Source organism: Cydia amplana, chromosome 2, assembly GCF_948474715.1.
Source record: "Cydia amplana chromosome 2, ilCydAmpl1.1, whole genome shotgun sequence".
Lineage (NCBI taxonomy): Eukaryota > Metazoa > Arthropoda > Insecta > Lepidoptera > Tortricidae > Cydia > Cydia amplana.
In genome coordinates, this window is record NC_086070.1 from 23,994,925 (window position 1) to 24,015,096 (window position 20,172).

At 38.4% G+C, this 20,172-nt stretch overlaps 4 protein-coding genes across 53 annotated transcripts in view; 1 reads left to right on the plus strand and 3 right to left on the minus strand.

Annotated features, from left to right (window-relative positions):
- Positions 1-19,767, minus strand: part of LOC134660804 (structural maintenance of chromosomes protein 4) — a 57,814-nt gene extending 38,047 nt beyond the window's left edge. The window contains exons 1-2 of the mRNA XM_063516605.1: positions 19,357-19,767; positions 18,536-18,727 (exon numbers count right to left, since the gene is read on the minus strand). Coding sequence (XP_063372675.1) covers positions 18,536-18,727; positions 19,357-19,665 — 501 coding nt within the window. The 5' untranslated portion in view covers positions 19,666-19,767. The remainder of the gene's footprint in view (positions 1-18,535; positions 18,728-19,356) is intronic.
- On the minus strand, positions 9,130-11,621 carry LOC134655561 (thrombin inhibitor rhodniin-like). Its single transcript, XM_063511037.1, has 3 exons — positions 11,579-11,621; positions 9,853-10,017; positions 9,130-9,353 (listed from the first exon to the last, which is right to left on the minus strand). The coding sequence occupies exons 1-3, from the start codon at positions 11,619-11,621 to the stop codon at positions 9,130-9,132; spliced, it is 432 nt and encodes a 143-aa protein (XP_063367107.1).
- Positions 12,121-12,775, minus strand: LOC134662227 (serine protease inhibitor dipetalogastin-like). The gene is made up of 2 exons (XM_063518490.1): positions 12,648-12,775; positions 12,121-12,487 (listed from the first exon to the last, which is right to left on the minus strand). The coding sequence occupies exons 1-2, from the start codon at positions 12,667-12,669 to the stop codon at positions 12,168-12,170; spliced, it is 342 nt and encodes a 113-aa protein (XP_063374560.1). The 5' UTR covers positions 12,670-12,775; the 3' UTR covers positions 12,121-12,167.
- On the plus strand, positions 14,398-16,056 carry LOC134660311 (uncharacterized). Of its 50 annotated transcripts, none has more exons than XM_063516332.1 (6): positions 14,398-14,493; positions 14,982-15,233; positions 15,288-15,314; positions 15,396-15,422; positions 15,666-15,719; positions 15,909-15,997. In XM_063516332.1, exons 1-6 carry the CDS (start codon positions 14,472-14,474, stop codon positions 15,995-15,997), a joined length of 471 nt encoding a protein of 156 aa, XP_063372402.1. In that variant the 5' UTR covers positions 14,398-14,471. The 50 variants fall into 50 exon arrangements, with proteins under 50 accessions (XP_063372402.1, XP_063372339.1, XP_063372386.1 ...); XM_063516269.1 differs by lacking the exon at positions 15,288-15,314 and adding an exon at positions 15,774-15,800 and having other exon boundaries at positions 15,342-15,611; XM_063516316.1 differs by lacking the exon at positions 15,288-15,314 and adding an exon at positions 15,774-15,800 and having other exon boundaries at positions 14,982-15,206; positions 15,342-15,422.
- Positions 19,768-20,172: the final 405 nt, after the last annotated feature.

A 20,172-nucleotide genomic window follows, 5' to 3' on the forward strand; every position in this document is an offset into this window, starting at 1 on the left:
CGCCGCCGGCTATATGCCTATCGGCGCTCATATCTACACCCTATACATGAGAATAACAGCGCCCTCTTGACAATTATCATATATTACTGGTCAGGCTATACAATACCTATTCACACTGATATCTTTGTTCCAGTGGCCCTTCTAGGGATGGCGGCGGCCGTCGATGTTCCCCCGACACCTCCGCCGGGGCACCTTCGACAATCTAAACTATGCGGATGTCCACCAACAACTGAATTTTGCTCCAGCTTCGACCATAAGAATTATCACAGTATGTGCGAGTTCGAGTGCGTGAACCCTGGAGTGGTAGGCTGGAAGATACTCAACTACGGACCGTGCGAGTCACGCTTGCGGGGCTGAAAATGGGAAAGCACTAACGTAACAGATGTTTTTGGTAGCAGAAAGGCAAAATTATGAATAAAATTCTTACATAACTAATAACAAGATGTCCTATTATTACTTATGCTAATTTGGAAATTTTAAAAATTTGAAAACACGTTAACCACCAAACCGAGCCCCAAATATGTAGTCAGAAATGTTTTGTCTAAATTTAGGTAAAATAGGACGAAGTATGCTTCCCTAAGGAGGTTTTTAACTGTTCCTACATACTATTTGTGTTGGCGTTACTAGCTACCTAATGAGTAAAATACGATTATAAATACGATTAAAAAGTTAAAATATTTATTTTCTTTTAATTGACACCTTTTACTCGTATATTTAGGTACCATCGCCCACACTGCTAGCTGTATATCGGTGGACCTTATACGTTTTGTAATAAGGTCTATCGATGTACAGTTAAGTTTATGTTTGTACTTACTTATTTTTAATACACGTAACGTAACAATGGACTTCACTCTCACTCTCCCTATTCTCCCTATTCGAGGCTACTTTTTATCGAACAAGAATGACCAGTATGACCCTAAAGAGTAAAGAGATCTGCCCTGATTTCTCGATGACAACTACAAAGAATATTCGAAATCGCTCCAGAGGGCCTACCGCGAAAACCAAAATTCGCAAATTACGGGGATCTTTCTCTTTTACTCCAATAAAGGCGTCATTAGAGTGACAGAGAAAGACGCCCGCAATTTGCGAACTTCGATTTTCGCGGTGATAGCCCAGTTTTGGAAAGTCGGTTATATTAGTAAATAGTAACAGTAAAACACAACAGAACATATTATTATTGTACTCCGTCAATTCAGTGATATAAAAGCAAAAACTCGGTTCGATTGTTATCAAAATGAAGGGATTCTCAAGGAAGCGAGGGATCACAAATCGATTCATTTGATATGCCTTTAATTATTGGGATCTTATAGTTGTCATATTTGTTACTCGAGCATTTGGTGATGTCCAACTGTTCATTGGATTCGATCTCTCTGTAACTCTCCCTCCCCTCATGGGGTGGACTAATGGCCTTCAATGGAAAACAAACTAGCATGTGTCCATCCGTACGGCACACGCTCTCTACATGTTGTTTTATTAAATTATACAGTCAGCAATACTATTTGCTTAACACCTTTGCATACAAACTTCTATGCAGGGGAGGTAACTTTTCTCTGCAGCTGACTGTACCTGTACCTATTGAAGTACCTAAACAACCAATCAAACAAAAATATTGATGGACACAATGGCAGTATTTAGTACACATTTTTACTTAGGTATTTGGATGATGCTAAGGGGCTATTCATAAATTACGTCATTTCAAATTGGGGGGGGGGGGGGGGGTCTGGACATCGGATGATGGTAGCAAGACGTAGGAGGAAACGGGGTCATTCGAAGCATGATTTTTGTATGATTTGGGGGGGGGGGGGTCAAAATCGTCAAAAATAGATGACGTAATTTATGGACAGCCCCTAAGTAGTCCCGCAGATGCAGTTGCACACTTTAAGTAGCCAATGTCGCTAATAGATATTAAACTTATCTATGCGGTCAAAGTACTCATAAATATCAGAACACGCCTCTGTCAAATATTGCATGTTCAGATATTTTTGAGTATTATACCGATGCGATCCGTTCAACGTATTGTAGGTACGTTTAATCAGCAAAACCTAGCTTTTTAATAACGCAATCCAAAAGGATTCAAGAAATCTTAATACGGAATACTCCCGAGTATGCCAAATGTTTTACGTTTTAATTTAAAATGTCTTCATGACCTTCCATCAAGGCCCGGTGCCAACTATCGGCATGGCACGGCAAGGGAACCTTCGGCGTATTGCCGTGGCGTCCTCAGGCATGCAGACTTGCCCAGATGTCCAGAAAAGCTTAGAACGCCCCGGTTGTTGTCTAAGACACATTGATATGCCTGAGAACGCCTGAGGGATGCCTCGGCATTCCCAAGCACACCTCAATGCCTCAGGACGGCGGGCCTTAAGGCCCCGTAGATTCGGGTTATTTCTCACTCTCGCTGAGCGTAATAGCGGGTATCATCGTGATATTTTTCTATCGAGCGAAAGTCAAAAAATCAGGGTTCAAATCGATGAAATTCCTAGAGAAATTGCTCAAGATTGCTAAAATTTTGAAAATTGCAACGCAAAACACGAGATTTCACTGTCATTTTCCTTAATAAATTGCATTGCTGTAGTTTCCACATTACTGTGGTTATTTACTTATGAAGACGTTTCATTCGGGTCACTTATTTTATCGAAGAAATTAACATCGACATCTCCCGTTTCCTGCAGCTACGGTAAGTATAGTAAGTAATAAGTATTTTAGTTGGGGACAAGAGTCGTGTTGTGTTAAATCGAATCGATTAAACGAAACCTGAAAATATTGTAGGCAATTATTAAAACAATAAATTGTGCTAATAATTTTATGTTATTTTTTTATCTGCAAAAATGTCCTTGTATATAAATTAAACTGGTCACGCGCCTTGCTATAAAAAGGCAGAATATATTTTGTTAGCCACTCTAAAAGTACTAGAGCTGATCATGAAAACCATAGTGCTACTGTTAGGAGTGTTTGGTAAGTTTTAATTTTTTTTACGTGTGTTTTTATGGAAAATTATCAGTATTTTTTGTAGTAATTTTTCATTTAGCGAAAAGTTGAAGTTGTTCCTGTCGTTGCTATAATTAACTTTCGACTTCTCTTAAATTCTATTGTACACTGTTCATTGCTTAAAAAAATTTAATCATTCATATAGGTAGGTATACCCAGTACCTATACCAAAACAAGTTCTAACTTTACATAGTAGGTTTTGATTTTGAAACACCTGTAAGACTATGGGGATAGTATACCTACAGTCAGCAGCAGAAGTTGCTAAGCGGGCGAGGTCTTCAAAATTACCTTGACACGCTCTTATTCTCTTAACAATAAAGTCGCGTCAAGATCATTTTGAACACCTCGCCCGCTTAGCAGCTTCTAATTGAAAACTTGCCAATGTAATCCCGAAACATATGCTCTGCCATTTTCACACATCTAACACATAAAATGAAAATTAAAACTAAATTAATATTTAAAAAGAATCGGAAATAGCTTATTGTAAAAAGCTTTCCCGCAAATTTTATGCAATATGGTACCATGAACACATATTAACTCACATTTAATAGATGTCTATAAATGTGAGTTAATATGTGTTCAAAACGCGAAAGTTTTAAATATTATATGGTACCATGAAGCCGATCTGATGACGGAGAGAGGAGGTGGCCATGCTATAGGAACTCAGTGAAAAAACAACGCAACGTAATTGTGTTTGGGGTTTTTAGAATTGTCTCGATGAGTATTAGTTGTCTGTGGAAGGAAAACTAGTCAGCGATAAAAGCTTGTACCAAAAATTAAATTTTTGACAAAAACTTATCACACCGATATCTTTGTTCCAGTGGCCTTTCTAGGCATGGCGGCGGCCGGCCGCATTCCCCCGATTCATATGCTTCGAACACCTAAACTATGTGGGTGTAAACCAGAAAAGGAGTTTTGCGCCGGCTACGACCATAAGACTTACTACAGTGTCTGCGAGTTCGAGTGCGTGAACCCTGGAGTAGTAGGTTGGTCGGTACTCTACTACGGGCCGTGCAAGGCACGCTTGCGCGGTTAAAAATGGGAAAACACTAACATAACGCAAGGGATTTGGTAGTAGAAAGGCAATTTTTTTAAATAAAATCACAAAAAATACTTATAACAAGGCTTATCTACAGTACTGCTGATAAGAAGATTAATTAATAATAAGATGCCCTTCCGCACCATTGAGATGATGGTCGCAAATATATATAGTTGGAAATGGTTTGTCCAAATTTCGGGGAGTTTTTAGCTGTTTCTACTTGCTATTAATTTGTGTTACTGTTACTACCTAGCTACCAAACGATTTCAATGCGATTAAAAAGTTAAAATATAGTTTTTCTTTTAATTGGCACCTTTTACTCCTACATTTACCTATTTTCAATGGGCTTGTGCACAAATCAGGCGAAGTGTTTTCGGCTACTTTTTGACCACTGACTTTTCAGGATTTTCGTCAGGTTAGGTTAGCCCTAAAACAAGGACATTCCTGAAAAGTTAAGCGTTTCTGAGAAATAATATTTCACTAACGAAAATGTGGACAAAGAATACATTATGACTTAAAACTATGGGAAAATATCTAAACACGCCTCTGTCAAAAATTGTATGTTCTAATATTTTTAAGCATTTTTCCGTTCCGTTCGACGCACTGTAAGTACGTTGGATCAGCAAACTCAAGCTTATCCAATCCGTCCCGAATAGTCGTATGGTCAAGTGTAAAAATATGGGTGTAGACAACTTACAATAATGCTGATTCTAACAACTGACAACTTCGTTTGCGTGATGTCAGCTTTTTATTTAGTGGTTTGTTAACACGTTGTTGGTTGAACTAGTGGCATTACTTTCATTTCCGATAAAGAAAATAACGAATTGCCAAGTCTGTGCTAAATGATTTTTGATTACTAATTATTTAAGGCGTTTCTATTAAGCATACAGCAAAACGAATGAAATTAAAAACCAATCAATTGCATAGTGTATTAATTAACACAGACTTCACGAAAGTTTTACCGCCCACGATCAACGAGAAGCGGTAGCTATTTCACGGCGTGCTTTCGTCTTATTGGGTACAACATGCATTACAAAATCATTCATAAAAATAACAAGTTAAAAAAAAATGTAAAAAGCTCTTATTCACCAAATAATTTCACTTGTACACTAAAAAGCTACGTTATACAGAGTGAATGTTAATTCGAAATAGGTACTCATTGAAAGGGGTTGTTCTAAACTCTAGAGACCATTTGCAATTAATTAGTGTCCTAAGTTCTCAGTCAGTCAAAAGTTTGGTATCATTTTCAACTAAATCAAAAATGTAGACGTGGATTTCAATTATGCATTAAGTCCGCCATTTGTACATTATTTTTATGTTCTGTGCATTGTAGTTGAAATAAATAAAAATATATCAACCGTTAAATACTTTATTTCACTTTCTTGGGTGTCCTAACCTAAATTAATGTTATCCCTGCGAATATGTTATAAAAAAATCGCCGCCGCCGGCGCCGTTAACACTATTTCTGACTGTATATTGGAAAATCTCAGCTTCAGTTGTTGTACTAAAAGTACTACGACTCCTACGTATAACAGTCGTAGTCGTCGATTCAGTTGTAGTCCTCGGCTCAGTTGTAGTCTCCGTCCCTGACAAGCAAGGCCCGTTATACAGAATATACCAGTCGTGGAACGGGATGGAGGGATGTTTGCACTTGTACTCGCAGATGCTGTGGTACGTGGTGTAGTCGCTGGCGCAATATTCGAACACCGGTTTGCAGCCGCACGGCCCAAGTGGGCTCGCTACAGTCGCTACCACTAACCCAAACAGAACCACTGAAATACAACAATTATTATTACTAGCTTTTATTCAAATTGCAAGGTATGTTTGGGTCTAATCTTGCAGGTTAAGTTAGACCCACTTCGCATTACATATGTAAGTTAAGTGACAATGCAATACATATATATTATGGTACCATAAAGCTGAGTGATCTGACGATGGGCACAGGAGGTGGCCGTAGGAAATTTGTGATAAAACAACGCAATCTAATTGTGTTTGGGTTTGTTAGAATTGTCTCATTAAGCATTAGTTGCCAGCTGAATAAAAAGTACAGTCGGCGAAAAAAACTTGTATAAAAAAGTATTTTTTGCGAAAATAACTTATAATTAATTCATTAATTATAATTATACAATTTATTTGACGAAATTTTTACTTACTTGAACCAAATCCTATTAAAGACTTCATGTTCAATTCGAATGCTGACACAAAATTAAGAAAAGTATTGCTGATTTAATAGCTATTTATGCGACTAATGTGTACACTCGAGCACATTATCACCTATAAGAAGTACAGCCACCAGCAAAAATATATTTCACTACGAAAGCCGAAAGTAATAAAACAAATTGTTTTGACGTAGCAATCGGGCGTGTCGGGGAAGGTAGCCTGTTGTCCCGGGGATAATCTGGGACCTTTAAGCACCAGAACTCAATTTACTACACAGGAATTTAGTTCCACTAAGTTTGCGCTCCAGCCGACTCAACCTGATCTAAATGTGGTGACAGCTGATGGGAAAATGGAGGAATATAATGATTGTCAAGGTATTTTATACTACTGTACTGTACTTTTCATATGTGATAATGTGCTCGAGTGTACGTACACATTAGTCACATAAATAGTAATTAAAATAGCAATAGTTTTCATAATCTTGTCGAAACACTCGAAGTGAACATGAGGACTATAATAGGACTTTGTTTCAGTAAGTAAAAAGTTCGTTACATCAAATTTCACGAATTTTCTAGGCTTGGTTCTCTGGAATAGCTTTTCAAGGATAGGACCGCCTGTTATGTCAGTAAATAAGAAGAAAAAGCTATACTCATCCCTTTTTTGGGTGCTAGTACTATCGTAAGATAAAAACAGTATGATTCTATGATTCTCTCTAATACCTATGTTTGAAATGAGACAGTACGAGTATCTGTACCCGTATAGCGTTTATGTCACTGTCAGTGCCAAACTAGTGGTAGCCACACTGGTCAAACTATATAGTCTAAATCTTACCAATTTCTTTGTCACATTACATGTAAGTATTTGTAAAAAACTGAATTGTGTTTTGGCCCTCACTTAATTATACAATTATTATATTTCAGTGGTTCTGTTAGGGCCAGCGGTCGCCTCGAACCGTGGCCCGTGCGGCTGCTTAAACAGCTTCAAATTTTGCGCCAACGACTACCAGACATACCACAGCATCTGCGAGTACAAGTGCAAACATCCCTCCACCCCGTTCCAGGACTGGTTTATACTGTACAACGGGCCTTGTTTTTCACAGGATACTAATCAACCTATAGCTACAACTAATCAACCTAAGACTACAACTAATCACCATATGACTACAACTAATCAACCTATGACTACAACTAATCAACCTATGACTAAAACTGTGCCGAGTCAGGATTCGTCATCTGAGGAGACAACCGAAAATACTGTCTGTTGTGCCCCCCGTTTGGAGTTATAACGCTGCCAACACAGCTGTCTTCCGCCATTATGCTTGTATCACATCTGTCATGGGTTCATAATAAAGTAGGTACATATATTATCTGGTCGTATTAATTAAAAACATTAAGATCAATGCGGGTAAGTGTGGCTGCGGAGTGCGGACATTGTGGTATCTGATCAAACTTTTGAACGCAGTTACCTTAGTAGTCGGCAATGTAACGTAAATTGCATGCAAGTTCTCGCTAAAGATTAAAATATTCAAAGAAGCCTTGCTTATGTTTTATAAAGACGCCATAATTACGCCACGCATAGGTCAATAGTCATCTGAAACGCTACCTCCTGATGATACTCCTCGGTACGAAGTGAAACATGTCGAGCGTTTTCGACTTAAAATACTTGAGTGACCTGTTTTTAATATATCTCTGTAAGTCCTCGTACTAACTAAACTAATGTGACAACTTTGAATTATAATTTCACTGGCTTGTCCCACGACTTCGTCTGCACATTTTTTTAATACCTAACCTACCTTCTTCTTTGTTTCTTCATGACTGAGAGTCGTGACCACCAAAGGTCATAGATTAGTGCACCGTAGGATCCTAAATGGCTCAACAATCGCGGAGCGTGAAGGTACCTACTAGTACCTAGTATCTATGCAAATTCATCATACTAAGTTGAGGATATGTTGTATATAGGAATAGGTTATGTGGCGAGAAGGCAAACGACCGCACTCAGTGAACACTCGTTTATTCCGCACGCTTAGGATAGATCGACAACACATCACAGGATAGCCTGAACTTAACTTGAAATACTACTTAGTTGTAATCCTCCAATTATCAAAGTTCATAACTCCTATTTGTTTATGTATATGTCATAAAAAATAAAACAAATAAATTTAAAAGTAACAATTGTAATAAAAAGCTTCATTTTACTTTACCCCTTTCATATATTAGCTAACCTGAGTTTTTAAACCACAGATACTAAAATGACAGATCACTGAGACTTGGAGCAGTATAACTGTCATTTAAATATTTGGGATACAAAAACAATTTTTTTTTTTCATATTTGCGAAAGAGCCGTAAACCTATCTCACACGGATGGCTTTGCAGTCAGCAGTAGAAGTTGCTAAGCGGGCGAGGTGTTCAAAAATACCTTGACACGCTCCTATTCTCCTAACAATAAAGTCGCGTCAAGATCATATTGCCCGAAGTTGTCTCTGGTCTCGTGCGTCTGTTTGTTCCGGATGTTCCGAGAATGGCCCTCAGACCGAGACAACGCGACCTATTGGCTGTGCCGCCGGCGCGCACCGTATCGCGCAGAAACTCGCCGCTGCCCCGCGCCCTTTCACTGCTCAATGCGCTCCTGGCACTGACACCTGAGTGCGACCTATTTGCGTGGCGATGGACGACAGTGTATACTGAATGCTTGAGATTCTGTGAGGCGATGGATGCTAGGTGCTCAACTGTTCCTATGTAATTTGTCTATACTAGTTTAATGTGCTATATTGTTGTTATAATTGTTGTTGTTATAAGTATTATTGCTGTTAGTCTAAGTTTCGTGACGCATTGGTTTAGCTGTAAAGTCATGTAAAAAATGTTTATCAATAAAATAAATAAATAAATAAATATTGAGGATCTGGTCCGCGTAGCAACTTCTGCTGCTGACTGTATAGATAGTTGTTAAAATGGTCGCACTGTTGTTTCGTCCGTCCCGTTCTTGCACGGCCCCTCGTGCACTTTAAAGGTGGTCGAGTTGGTACAAGAGAGCACGCACTCGCTGAAGTACGTCAGGGTGTCGTTCCCGCAGAACGGTCCGGTGGGGTCGGGGGGACAGTCGCACGGCTGCGGGGTGCAGTTCCCGTCGTGGACTTTGTACAGCGGCATTTTTGAGGTAACAGGGGACTCTAATCAGAGAGAAATTATATATTATTAAAACCGCTATAAAACGTGAACCTAACCTAGCTGTATGTGTCAATTTAACAAACCAGAAGAACGGTCTGGTCTCGACGGGGACAATCCGCGTCGTGGACTTTGTAGATCGGCACTTTCAAGTTGCTTGATTCTAGCCACAGGTAAATTAAATTTTATATTCCACCTCCATAAAACGTGAACCTAGCTTAACATAGCCTAGCTGTAGGCCTAGCACATGATTGGCGCGACAGTATCTCGCGGCGTCGACTGCCCGTCTTTTTCTAACTACCTATGTTAATTAAAGAGGAACGGGTAGTCTATCTCTCCGCGAGATACTGTCGCGCCAATCATGTGTTAGCCCGGCTGTATGTGACATTAAACGAACAAGTAGAATGGTCAATGGTATGGCAATGGAATGGAGTGCTATCAAAATCGTTGCAGACTTGGTCTAACTCTAGTGCCCTATCACTTTTTTGGATTTACATGCCCCACCTGTAAACATATCCGAGTAGTAATCGACGCACTCCAGCTCGCACATGCACTTATACGTCTTTAAATTGCTGCCGCAGACAAGGTCCGTGCAGGTGGTGGGGTCGCAGCAGCCCTGCTCAACGTGCGACACGTCAGAGGTCAACACGTCCAAGACGCCAAAGATCACTGGAAAAAATGGTTATGACTACTACTACAGCATAAATAATAGTACTAGGTACAGAATATTCACTCTACAAAACGCGTCTATTACGACAGATATGACCGCTAGGTGGCGCAAGCGCGAGCTGAAAGAAAAAAATGATATTAGAAACCTCAATATCATTTTTGAAGACCTATCCATAGATACCCCACACGTATAGGTTTGATGAAAAAAAAAATTTGAGTTTCAGTTCTAAGTATAGGGAACCCCAAAAATTTATTGTTTTTTTTTCTATTTTTGTGTGAAAATCTTAATGCGGTTCACAGAATACATCTACTTACCAAGTTTCAACAGTATAGTTCTTATAGTTTCGGAGAAAAGTGACTGTGACATACACGGACAGACGGACAGACAGACAGACAGACATGACGAATCTATAAGGGTTCCGTTTTTTGCCATTTGGCTACGGAACCCTAAAAAGCGGCCAAGTGCGAGTCGGACTCGCCCATGAAGGGTTCCGTATTTAGGCGATTTATGACGTATTAAAAAAAACTACTTACTAGATCTCGTTCAAACCAATTTTCGGTGGAAGTTTACATGGTAATGTACATCGTATATTTTTTTTAGTTTTATCATTCTCTTATTTTAGAAGTTACAGGGGGGGGGGGGCACACATTTTACCACTTTGGAAGTGTCTCTCGCGCAAACTATTCAGTTTAGAAAAAAATTATATTAGAAACCTCAATATCGTTTTTGAAGACCTATCCATAGATACCCCACACGTATGGGTTTGATGAAAAAAAAAATTTTGAGTTTCAGTTCGAAGTATGGGGAACCCCAAAAAAATTATTGTTTTTTTTCTATTTTTGTGTGAAAATCTTAATAAATAAATAAATAATAAATAAAATGCGTTTATTTCGGACAGCGTATCCATATTACAAAAACTAGACAACACAAATAAATTTACAAAACACACAAACAATAAGTCAACATGCACATTATCCCACATTATTAATGCGGTTCACAGAATACATCTACTTACCAAGTTCAACATTATAGTTCTTATAGTTTCGGAGAAAAGTGGCTGTGACATACGGACGGACAGACAGACGGACAGACGGACAGACAGACAGACAGACAGACAGACAGACAGACAGACAGACAGACAGACATGACGAATCTATAAGGGTTCCGTTTTTTGCCATTTGGCTACGGAACCCTAAAAAATGGTTAAAATAATAATACAACATTATACAAGTAAAATACTCAAATGCTGGCTATGATAGTAGCTAGTTAAACATTTTGTTAAAATGTATGTGTAAATTAAATGGGTATTATAACATTTTCCTATTTACATATTTACTTTTTAATAATAGTTTAGGATGTTTTGATATTTATCCTGTAAGTATTTTTTATTCTTTTGGGGCTGCCTAATGTAAAATTTAGAATTCAAATATACCTACAACTAGGGTTGCCAGATCGAAAGGCGCTATTATCGGGAAAAAATATAATTTTTTCGGGATTTTGGGACTTAAGTCGGGAAAAAAATAACATCGCTACCTCACCGCACAATCTCTCGCCACGCACGCCCCGCGCGCTCGCTCACCGACAGTTCGGAACTTGAAATCATTGTTTTTTAACGTGAACCTGTTTTTCGGGACAATTTGCACTTGGTCGGGAATCGGGAACACATGCTAAAAATCGGGAGAATCCCGCCAAATCCCTACCATCTGGCAACCCTACCTACAACAAAGAAAATAACCTTGATTCCATACTTTTGGCCTTGGGTATATAAAATGTGTAAACCACCAATTGGGTCACATTAGTGCTTCGATAAAAAAAAAAAAAAAACAAATGAGAAACAGTAATAAAAGCCTGTAACTATCATCTCGATTGTTGGCTTGGCACCAAGTCTGTGGCCGAAAATTAATTAACAAAATTTCGGACCTAATCGAACCGGTACTTTTAAATATATTTTCTGCATAAATAAAATACTAAGCGTCAGTTGCACCAACCACATTTTACAGACTGATCAACTACACTCGGCAGAGAAGTATGAAAGCGCCCATAATAAAAATTAGCAAACGCTTTAACGGTGACAGGCGGTTTTGTGCAACCGACCCTGGAAATAAAAGTAAAGCAAGTTAATTATCTTTTTTATTATTTCGGATTGTTTTTAATCCACGCAAGGCCCCGGATACAATGGTACCAAATGTGGATGGTTGCAAGTGAGGACGCATTCGCTGTCGTACGTCTTGAGGTCGCTCGCACAAAGCGGGCCCTTGGAGTCAGGTTTACATCCACAGTTGGGGGTACACTTCCCGTCGTGCACTTTACGGACGTGCGCGGCCGGATCGGCAAAATAATTGTGGCAGTCCAGTTCGCACATGCATTTGTATGTGTTTAGGTCGCTGCCGCAAATTGGCGTGGTGCATTCGAGAGGGTTGCATTTGCACACGCCTCTCTGGTCCACGCACCCGACAGCGAGGATTGTCACTGGAACATCATTGGGCCGATATAGAACTCCGAGGAAAACCCATATGGAAATTAAGTAAAAAAACCGGGTATATAAACGTTTAAAAGTGAAAAAGTAGGCTAAAGACTAAGTGGTAAAAAGTCAAGTCAAGAAATTGTTTCACAAATGAAATATACATACACGCAAAAAACGCTAATATCATCTCGAGAGCTGGTGGAAGTGTGATATACAATAGAAAATCAATTAGCAAGAGGTATTTTGAGTAATTATGTTAACAAGATGATAAAGGTGTGTGCAAACGGTAGGTATAAGTTTAAAGTTTCAGTATACAGTAACAGGTACAGTGAAGATCACAAATATCGATCCACAAATGTTCATAGGGTTTTTGGCTAAATATGGGTTAAATATGCGGCACTTAAGCATGTGTATAAAATCACTATAAAATATCACTTAAAGTGTCATTCTATGGAACTTGCTAACTATGTAAACAAAAGTCACTAGTAAATTTATCATTCGGAGACAATTTCAATATGGCGGTTTGTTTACATAGTAAGCACTTTAAGTACGACATACACGTGAAATCTGTTCATGTATAACTTGTATGAGCCGATGACTCTCATGTATATTTTTTTCGCACGAGTTAGAGCATAAAGTTCGTATGACCAAAACCATGACATGGAACCAACTCACAACATAGAAATAATACGGCAGTTGTGACGCTAATGACAACATAATACCTATGACTATGACAGGACTACGCTATGATATCATATCAATTGATAAGTACGGTAAGCACGAAGAATTAGGTACATTGACCCGCCATTTCCCATCTCTGACGTACGCGCCTAGGTATATAGCTGTCCCGATCGCACAATGCCATTGACTTAGTGTAACGAACTACACTGATGGACACATTTTAGGAACGCAAAAATAAAAGTTTAATTAATAATTTTGAAATGCCTTTAGACGCTGTCATCTAGTTATTAAACCTAACCTTGGCATTGGCAACCGTATTTTTAATTATTTTTTAACAATTAAATAAATAACTATTGCATAATCTTCATGCTACATAGAGCACAACACAAATGAAGTTGACTTATTTCAATTTAACGTTGACAGGAACAAATCGCATTAGACTCAAGTACTCGGTAATGGGTGTAGATTGAATTTCTATGAATGTTAATTCTTATGAACTGTTAATTTATATACCTGATATAAACTCAATCGTTGGAATATTAATTATATGTATAAATAATGTTCTTGTTCTTACGTTTGAGTATCGGACAGATCCACAAAAATAATTCCAATAAACAATTTCATGTAATTCATGTTACATACACAATTAAAAACTGAGTAAAAATTATTCAACTAATTTTGGCTAAAGTAGTAGAAGAGTATGATAATTGATAGTAAAGTCGAAGGGAAAAGTGTGCGGAGGTAGAGGACAATATGGACAGAGAATCTTACAGGTCAATATGGACAGAGAAACTTACAAGTTGGACGGATACATAATTAATGTACCGTACAGGAAAATACGGACAGAGAATCTTAGAGGACACTATGGACATAGAATCTTACAGGTTGGAGGGGTACATAATTAATGTACCGTACATATGTATGGAACTCAGCAGGACAACCTCAGCCAAGTGTTATAGTCAATGAAAATTTTGTAAGTAAATAATGTTGTATTTTTGTGATCGACGCTGCCTCCCTGGGCAGACCCACGGCAACTAGTGAAGAGTTCTGGACCGTTGTATAAATTTAAATGTTGAAATACTTACCGGCCTTTTTCACTTAAAAATTATCGACAATCAAACGAACAAAGTCACGAGATATAGGTAGTCAGGTAATATTTTATTTTGTGACATGTTATATTTCAAACATAAACTAAATTAAGCCACGCATGGCATTCATTTGAAATGGATATAAAATGACGACGGCGCCGACATATATAAATGATTGAAAACTGCTATTTCGTTTAATATCATGTAATACACTTCCAAGATGAAGGCATTTGTATTTACATGTAAGTACCTATTCTACTTTATACGAGTACGCAATGTAGCCAATGTAACTTACAGTAATCGATAACAAAATATATATTGTGGGCGAATTTAAGTTCACCCATGACTAGCTTTTTTTTAATTAAATACATTTTCATAGTCATTATAGCGTTCCTGGGGTTCACTACAACTTAATCCCTAGATAATATAAATTGTTCAAATACGAGTAACCTGGTGGTAATAGACTGCGACTTGAAAATCGATAGTCAATCAACTCGTAGACGCTATAGATATTTTGAGGGTCGTTCTCTTGATTGCCTAACCTGTGCTCAATCGTATGTTTGATGTATGGTTCCAGAAGGCAATGCCTACCCCGCAAAATGGCTACTTATACATGTATTTTGGTGCTTTTTCATCCACCGTCTACTTTAAAACTCGTGCTCTTTTCACAAGATCGCTAAATGAACCCAAATTTCAAGGATATTTAATGTCTTTATTAAATCTGTTTCAGTATCGCTGCTCGGGCTGGCGTCCGTGGTGTATCCACGGGGAATGCCAACACTCTACCGGCTACAGCCGACGCCGGACGTGAAACCGTTGCCACCGCAACCAGACGTTCTTCCGTTGCCGCCTTCGCCTGACGTGTACCCACTGCCCCCTAATCCCGATGTATACCCACTGCCTCCTAATCCTGACGTGTACCCGTTGCCTCCTAATCCTGACGTTTACCCGTTGCCTCCTAATCCTGATGTATACCCATTACCTCCTAACCCTGATGTATACCCATTGCCCCCTAACCCAGACGTAAACCCCCTACCTCCAAACCCATACGTCATCCCCTTACCTCCAAACCCAGACGTTCGTCCCTTACCCCCTAACCCATACGTCATCCCCTTACCCCCAAACCCAGACGTTCGTCACTTACCTCCAAACCCATACGTCATCCCCTTACCTCCAAACCCAGACGTCATTCCCTTACCCCCAAACCCAGACGTTCGTCCCTTACCCCCAAACCCAGACGTTCGTCCCTTACCTCCAAACCCATACGTCATCCCCTTACCTCCAAACCCATACGTCATCCCCTTACCTCCAAACCCAGACGTACGTCCCTTGCCCCCTAACCCACACGTCATCCCCTTACCTCCAAACCCATACGTCATCCCCTTACCTCCAAACCCAGACGTTCGCCCCTTACCTCCAAACCCATACGTCATCCCCTTACCTCCAAACCCATACGTCATCCCCTTACCTCCAAACCCAGACGTACGACCCTTGCCCCCTAACCCACACGTCATCCCATTACCTCCAAACCCATACGTCATCCCCTTACCTCCAAACCCAGACGTTCGTCCCTTACCTCCGTACCCATACGTCAACCCCTTACCTCCAAACCCAGACGTACGTCCCTTACCCCCTAACCCAGACGTCATCCCCTTACCTCCAAACCCAGATGTTTACCCACTGCCTCCAGTCCCTTATGTGATTCCGTTGCCTCCAAAACCTAAACCAACTCCAATTGTATACTAATTACTTACTGCCAAATTTAGACAATCCCATTATGGTGGTACCGTTCTCAACTATTAGCATCAGATAGACCGTAGACTAATATCTGCGACCAGATATCATCCATTACCTCTAAAAGATATTCTTTGATACCCTTCTTCTTTCTTCTTTGGTTTTTACATATACCATTTACTACCTACAAGTAGTTGCATTGTCACAATATGTTTAGGTACTTACTAAATACAAAGATCAATAAATTATTTATTAATACTGACTAGCTGTTATATTTTAAACGTTTTAAATATCTATTATATAAGAACAGATACTAGTAAATATCATCATAAGCGAACACCTTCACTGTTTTTATGACTTCTAAACGTGAAATTCTACTTTCCAAGGCGCTGTCATACGTACAGACTGCACCAGGGACTATAAACCCAAATATAGTCCAAAAGCTCCCAACTATGGTCGAAAATTAACTCCAATATCTTTGTTCAGGGGCCCATTTCTCGAACTATATCAGTCTAATATTATTAGTGTGTACAGATGTAGTGCAAAGTGCACAATATTTTACCATCGTCTCGGAAACGTTCATATTTGTCATGCTAACTTCAATCTTTATTTCATAAGCGCATTGTAATTATGCCTACTTGAATAAACTATCTTTTATCTTAATCAATCTCAGTACTTTGTGTACAGAGATTGACTGAAATTGCACGACACGTTCGTACGTTTCCGTGAAAGTTCAAAATACGGTAGTAAAATATTATGCACTACATCACAAAAGTACCTATAATTAAATCATTTTAGGTATATACTTATTTTTAATGGCTCCAGCTTAATCTACTTTTGTGACTATAACTGTTTACTGTAGTCACTTAAGTGAAGGTGGCAGTTTTCATACACAAATAACTAAAATAAAAGAGTAATATTGAATGTCATCTATAACATTGACGATTCTCGTTTCTCGCAGCATTGTCACTCTTATTATTAATTTTGAATACCTACCTATATAAACAACAGGGAAATGCAGATATGGGCTAGGTCTGCACTCCCAAAACACTCTAAGGGTAGGACAGACAAGACCGCATGTAGTGATGAAGCTTTTTCATTGGAAATGGTTGAAAATGTTCTCGAAATAGTAACCTTGAAATGTAATGGAATGTATAATAAGTTGATTTAATCACATTAATGAGATTGTAAAGAATTTTTTTATTTAAAAATATATAATTATGTATATGCACATAAATCACAGGCACAGGTGTATACAGCCTTATGCTTTTCACACATTTAGTGCCATTAAGAAAATAATTGCACTCAGTTACCTTTAATAATGTGCTTATGTGCATTATACATGCCTACAAATATATCTTTTTTAGGGTTCCGTAGCCAAATGGCAAATTAGGGTTCCGTAGCCAAATGGCAAAAAACGGAACCCTTATAGATTCGTCATGTCTGTCTGTCTGTCTGTCCGTCTGTCCGTCTGTCTGTCCGTCCGTATGTCACAGCCACTTTTCTCCGAAACTATAAGAACTATACTGTTGAAACTTGGTAAGTAGATGTATTCTGTGAACCGCATTAAGATTTTCACACAAAAATAGAAAAAAAACAATAAATTTTTGGGGTTCCCCATACTTCGAACTGAAACTCAAAAAATTTTTTTTCATCAAACCCATACGTCATAGGTCTTCAAAAATGATATTGAAGTTTCTAATATCATTTTTTTCTAAACTGAATAGTTTGCGCGAGAGACACTTCCAAAGTGGTAAAATGTGTCCCCCCCCCCCCTGTAACTTCTAAAATAAGAGAATGATAAAACTAAAAAAAATATATGATGTACATTACCATGTAAACTTCCACCGAAAATTGGTTTGAACGAGATCTAGTAAGTAGTTTTTTTTTATACGTCATAAATCGCCTAAATACGGAACCCTTCATGGGCGAGTCCGACTCGCACTTGTCCGCTTTTTTTATGTTTTTTTAATGGGGTTTCGGGGTTTTGTAACACAGTGACGATGTCACCCCTGGGCTATAACCGCGAGAATCGAAGTTCGCAAATTGCGGGCATTTTTCTCAGTCACTCTAATTACGCCTTCATTGGAGTAAAAGAGAAAGATCCCCGCAATTTGCGAAAAACGGTTTTCACGGTAGCCCCTCTGTACTGTAGATCTAGTAACAATGTTAGTGTAGCATAACCTAAACAGCTTCATTATATTTGCCTACAAATAATAGTTCTCAATATTAATTTGCTATCTGCAAAGTGTACTATCAACACCATTCATCAATAAACACCATCACACATATGCAAGAATTTAATTTCTGTGACATTTCTTCAAAGTTAAAACTGAACTTGGTTGTCTGTGATGTCCATAGCTATTATTTACTTTAGGTATATTAAACTATCATAATTTTTTAAATAATAATTTCCGAAATGCTGAAATTATTATAAAAAATATATAAGATATTTTTTTCCTTTTTTCAGCACTTACGCCAAATTACCAAGGTCACGCATAATATCCCTAGAAAAAAAAAACAACATCTGTACACTAACTCTAAACTCACCCCATCGATGATCTGGCAGAAATGAACAGCGACGCTGGCGCTGGTGATGTTCGGATGTTTGCTGGACTTGTGGAGCAGCACGGAGATCTTCTTGGACCGGATCTTGGTGGCTCGGTAGCCGAACACAAATAGCATAGAGTCTATCACATTGCTTTTTCCACTGCCGTTGGGGCCTATGATTGAGGTGAAGCTCTGAAATTAAACATATTTAAACATTTTATCCTTGTGCCGCCCAATGTACATTAGTATATACACTCAGTTTCGATGGAATGTCAACCTTAATTAAAAACAAATTAGGTAGCATTTAATTTGTCTCGTAAATTCTTCAAACAAATGTAATTCAACCCAATTGAAAATACAACAAGATTCAAACTTCCTTGGCTATAATTTTGTATGGTGGGCGACACAAGGTTAAGGTAATGTCTTTAAAAGTTATTGTTATTGTTAAAAAATTATAATCTATTCAGTGATTACCTTGCCTATAATGCTGATTATTCAGATTTTATTTCCAATTAGAGCAATTCTTTCTAATGCCATCAAATATTTCTTATCATTTATAATCTTGCAAGGAGCCTAGAACACAAGCCCATCAAGCTTACTATCTAGTTCATATTTATAACAATATCCTAAAACAAGTTTTTTCTTTTCTTAATTATTTATCAGCATCCTGTAACTTGCTGCTAGTAAAACATTTGAGATAGACAATAACATCCATCTGCATGGTGATCAACAACAAAGCTTGGTTTTAACAAAAAGTATTCTAATAAAAATAAAAAGCTTTTATACAATTGTCTAAAAAGCTTTTATACTTAGTTACATACCTTATGAAAGGGTCCAAGGGTCTGCACACCAGCATAGCTCTTAAAGTTCTCATTAACAATATGCGTTATTATCAGTCTAGGCCCTGTGGCGTCAAAAGTGCACGCCGGCTTCGGCGCTGGCGGTATATACACTCCGCCCATGCGGATCCCCCCTTCTTCATCTTCAGAAACACGGTCTACATCACCGTCTATAAGGAACTCTTGATCGGCCGCATCAGTCCCACCGTTTGTAACCACATTCGTGTTTTCATCCACTTCGTCGACTTCCATGGGCTCCGCGTTACCCTTTTTCTTTCGGTTCGTTGTCATTGTGAGGCAAATTTAGAAACACAGTTCAATTTAACACAAACCGGGGAAATGCGACGCGATACAATATTTTGAAACGGAATTGAAAATATTTTGAACAACGACCGTTTAGACAATAATCCATAGATGGTAGTATTTCTACAATAATCCAAGCGCGAATTGGAAGTCACGTTTGACAGCTGATTGTCAAAAGTCAAAACCATAGTCAAAACTAAAAATAAATTCCGTTTCTCCTGTTGTGCGATCTTTGTCAAAAGGATAACAATTGATGTATAAAAAAAACTCGCCAGACTTAGACCTAAAGCTTATACGAATTAAACAATTAGCATATAAATATGATGTTTTAAGCAAAAATTACAAGATAAGTCAATGAATATCAATGGACTTAAAAAATTGGCAGCAATATTTTAGAGCTTCCAAGTCACACAAGTTTGGAAATCTTAAAAGTTACCTGAAATATCTATGGCATGTTAAAACTGATGCAAACGATGTTTGTGTTAATTTATTTAA